The sequence below is a fragment of the Orycteropus afer genome, unplaced genomic scaffold (assembly GCF_000298275.1).
Source record: "Orycteropus afer afer isolate SDZICR_OR568_19922 unplaced genomic scaffold, OryAfe1.0 scaffold00409, whole genome shotgun sequence".
Lineage (NCBI taxonomy): Eukaryota > Metazoa > Chordata > Mammalia > Tubulidentata > Orycteropodidae > Orycteropus > Orycteropus afer.
In genome coordinates this window covers 855,013-857,407 of record NW_006921996.1, presented here as the reverse complement: position 1 = coordinate 857,407, position 2,395 = coordinate 855,013, and the positions used below count along the sequence as shown (strand labels likewise).

The following is a 2,395-nucleotide window of genomic DNA, read 5'->3' as shown; positions in this document are numbered from 1 at the left end:
ACAGTGTAGCTGCTTCTGCACCCCTCCTGAGTCTGGGAAGACACAGGGGACTCGGCTCGCGCAGGAGACTCGAGTGTGAGCGCGTGGGCGGGCGAGCAGGTCTCCGGCTCACAGCTAGTGTTGGGGAGAGACGCTGGGAGAGGCAGCCTGACTCTGACTGTGTCTCTGCTGCTTCTCTGTGATTCCGCAGATCCCCGCTCCTTGCCCTCGCCTGGTTGTGTCATTGATGGGCAACCAACTGGACCGCATCACCCACCTCAACTACAGCGAGTTGCCCACAGGGGACCCGTCGGGGATCGAGAAAGACGAGCTGCGAGTCGGGGTCGCCTACTTCTTTTCAGATGAGGAGGAGGACCTGGACGAACGTGGCCAGCCAGATAAGTTTGGTGTGAAGGCCCCTCCCGGTTGCACCTCCTGCCCAGAGAGCCCCAGCCGCCACCATCACCACCTGCTGCATCAGCTGGTCCTTAACGAGACTCAGTTCTCTGCCTTTCGGGGCCAGGAATGCATCTTTTCCAAAGTGAGCGGTGGCCCTCAGGGCGCCGACCTGAGTGTCTGCGCAGTCTCCGCGCTACCGGCTCTTTGCGAGCCCGGCGACCTGCTGGAGCTGCTGTGGCTGCAGCCGGCTCAGGAGCCGCCCGCGCCCGCCCCACACTGGGCAGTCTACGTGGGCGGCGGGCAGATCATCCACCTGCACCAGGGCGAGATCCGCCAGGACAGCCTGTACGAGGCGGGCGCGGCCAACGTGGGCCGGGTAGTGAATAGCTGGTACCGCTACCGCCCGCTGGTGGCAGAGCTAGTGGTGCAGAACGCCTGTGGCCACCTGGGCCTCAAGAGCGAGGAGATCTGCTGGACGAACTCCGAGAGCTTCGCCGCCTGGTGCCGTTTTGGAAAGCGAGAGTTCAAGGCAGGTGGGGAGGTGCCGGCTGGCACGCAGCCCCCGCAGTTGCAGTACTATCTCAAGGTGCACCTGGGCGAAAACAAGGTGCACACGGCCAGGTTTCACAGCCTGGAAGACCTCATCCGCGAGAAGCGCCGAATCGACGCCAGCGGCCGCTTGCGAGTGCTCCAAGAGCTTGCGGATCTGGTGGACGACAAGGAGTAGTCGCGGAGGGGCTGCCTCCGCCGCCTATCTCCCAGCGTCCCGCTCCCTTCTTTCTCCCGCATTCGGGCTTCGCAACGGATGATTCACTACCCTCGTTCTCTTCGCGAGCCCGCGGTTGGTGACCAAGTGCCCAGGCTCTCCCCTCGCACCCCTCCAGCAAGTGGCAGCAAGTCTCAGGAACTGGTCGCGCGACTGGAAGGGCACAGCTGTGCGCACCTGGCTGACCTCCAGTGGTACTGGTTTTGGAAGACCCAGAGTGCACATTTCCATTCAAGGTGTAAGGGGTCAAGGGATATATGGGCTGAGGGGAGCCGGGGCATCCGGGGGTCACTGGTCTGTGACTATGACCCGACAAAGAAACTACTACCCCTTTCTAGAAAGGGACCATCACCGTCCCAAACGCACACACACAGACCTGTCGGAGGCGCTAATTGGTCTTTTCAGAGAGCAATTCAGCTCCAGTATGGATGTGTTCCAATTGCAGGATTTCCAAGAAATCGAGCCTGTCCCTTATGCACTTGTGAATAACAAGAAAGCACTTGGGGACTCCGCGTTGTCCCGAGGCTGCCGGGGACTTTGCCTGTCTCCAGCCCCAGGACTGCTGACATTGTATTCAAGGCTTCCGCTAAGGTAGATATAGTGTTTCCCGCACATAACAACAACGTTCTTTCTACCCAGGGAAGCAAACGCCACCGCCCACCCGCATTTGCTTGTGAACTTGCCTTTCGGGCAAAAGTGAAGCCATCCCGGGTCCCAGAAGGAAAATGGCGCAGCTAATTTGGTGGTTTGAACCAGCACGCCCCCGGAATGGAAACAATTCACCAGGTGTCTGAGACCTTGAATGTGTGCAGAAGGGCACTTACTGTTCTTAACCCTAGATTGCCCCCTCCTTGGGCGGCACTTCAGAAATAGTCATATTTTTAATAGATTTGGAGGAGAGAGTGGTGGGGGGTGGGGTGGGGGAGACATGGCAACATTCCAGAAACCAGCATTATTACAACACCATAGCCAGTATATTTAGTTTGGCTTTTCCTAACATAGAAATCTTAAAAGGTGGGAAAGTGGGAATCACGTTTTAAAAATGAGAGAGCAGTTTTCCAACTATGCCAACAAAGCTTATCGTGTTGATGTTTTTATTGACCATTTTAGCAACATGCTAATAAAATTTCAAATTGAAATTTTTATTTTCATGGCTTTAATCCATGATAGTTTAAACACAGGGGACCATTAAGAATGGATTTAGCTAAGAGCTTAGCTAACATTGCCTTTTCACTCTATTTTTCTCAAATC

At 56.1% G+C, this 2,395-nt stretch overlaps 1 protein-coding gene across 1 annotated transcript; it reads left to right on the top strand.

Annotated features, from left to right (window-relative positions):
- The first annotated feature begins 226 nt into the window (after positions 1 to 226).
- LRATD1 (LRAT domain containing 1) lies at positions 227 to 1,105 on the top strand. Its single transcript, XM_007953745.2, has one exon. The coding sequence runs from the start codon at positions 227 to 229 to the stop codon at positions 1,103 to 1,105; it is 879 nt and encodes a 292-aa protein (XP_007951936.1).
- Positions 1,106 to 2,395: the final 1,290 nt, after the last annotated feature.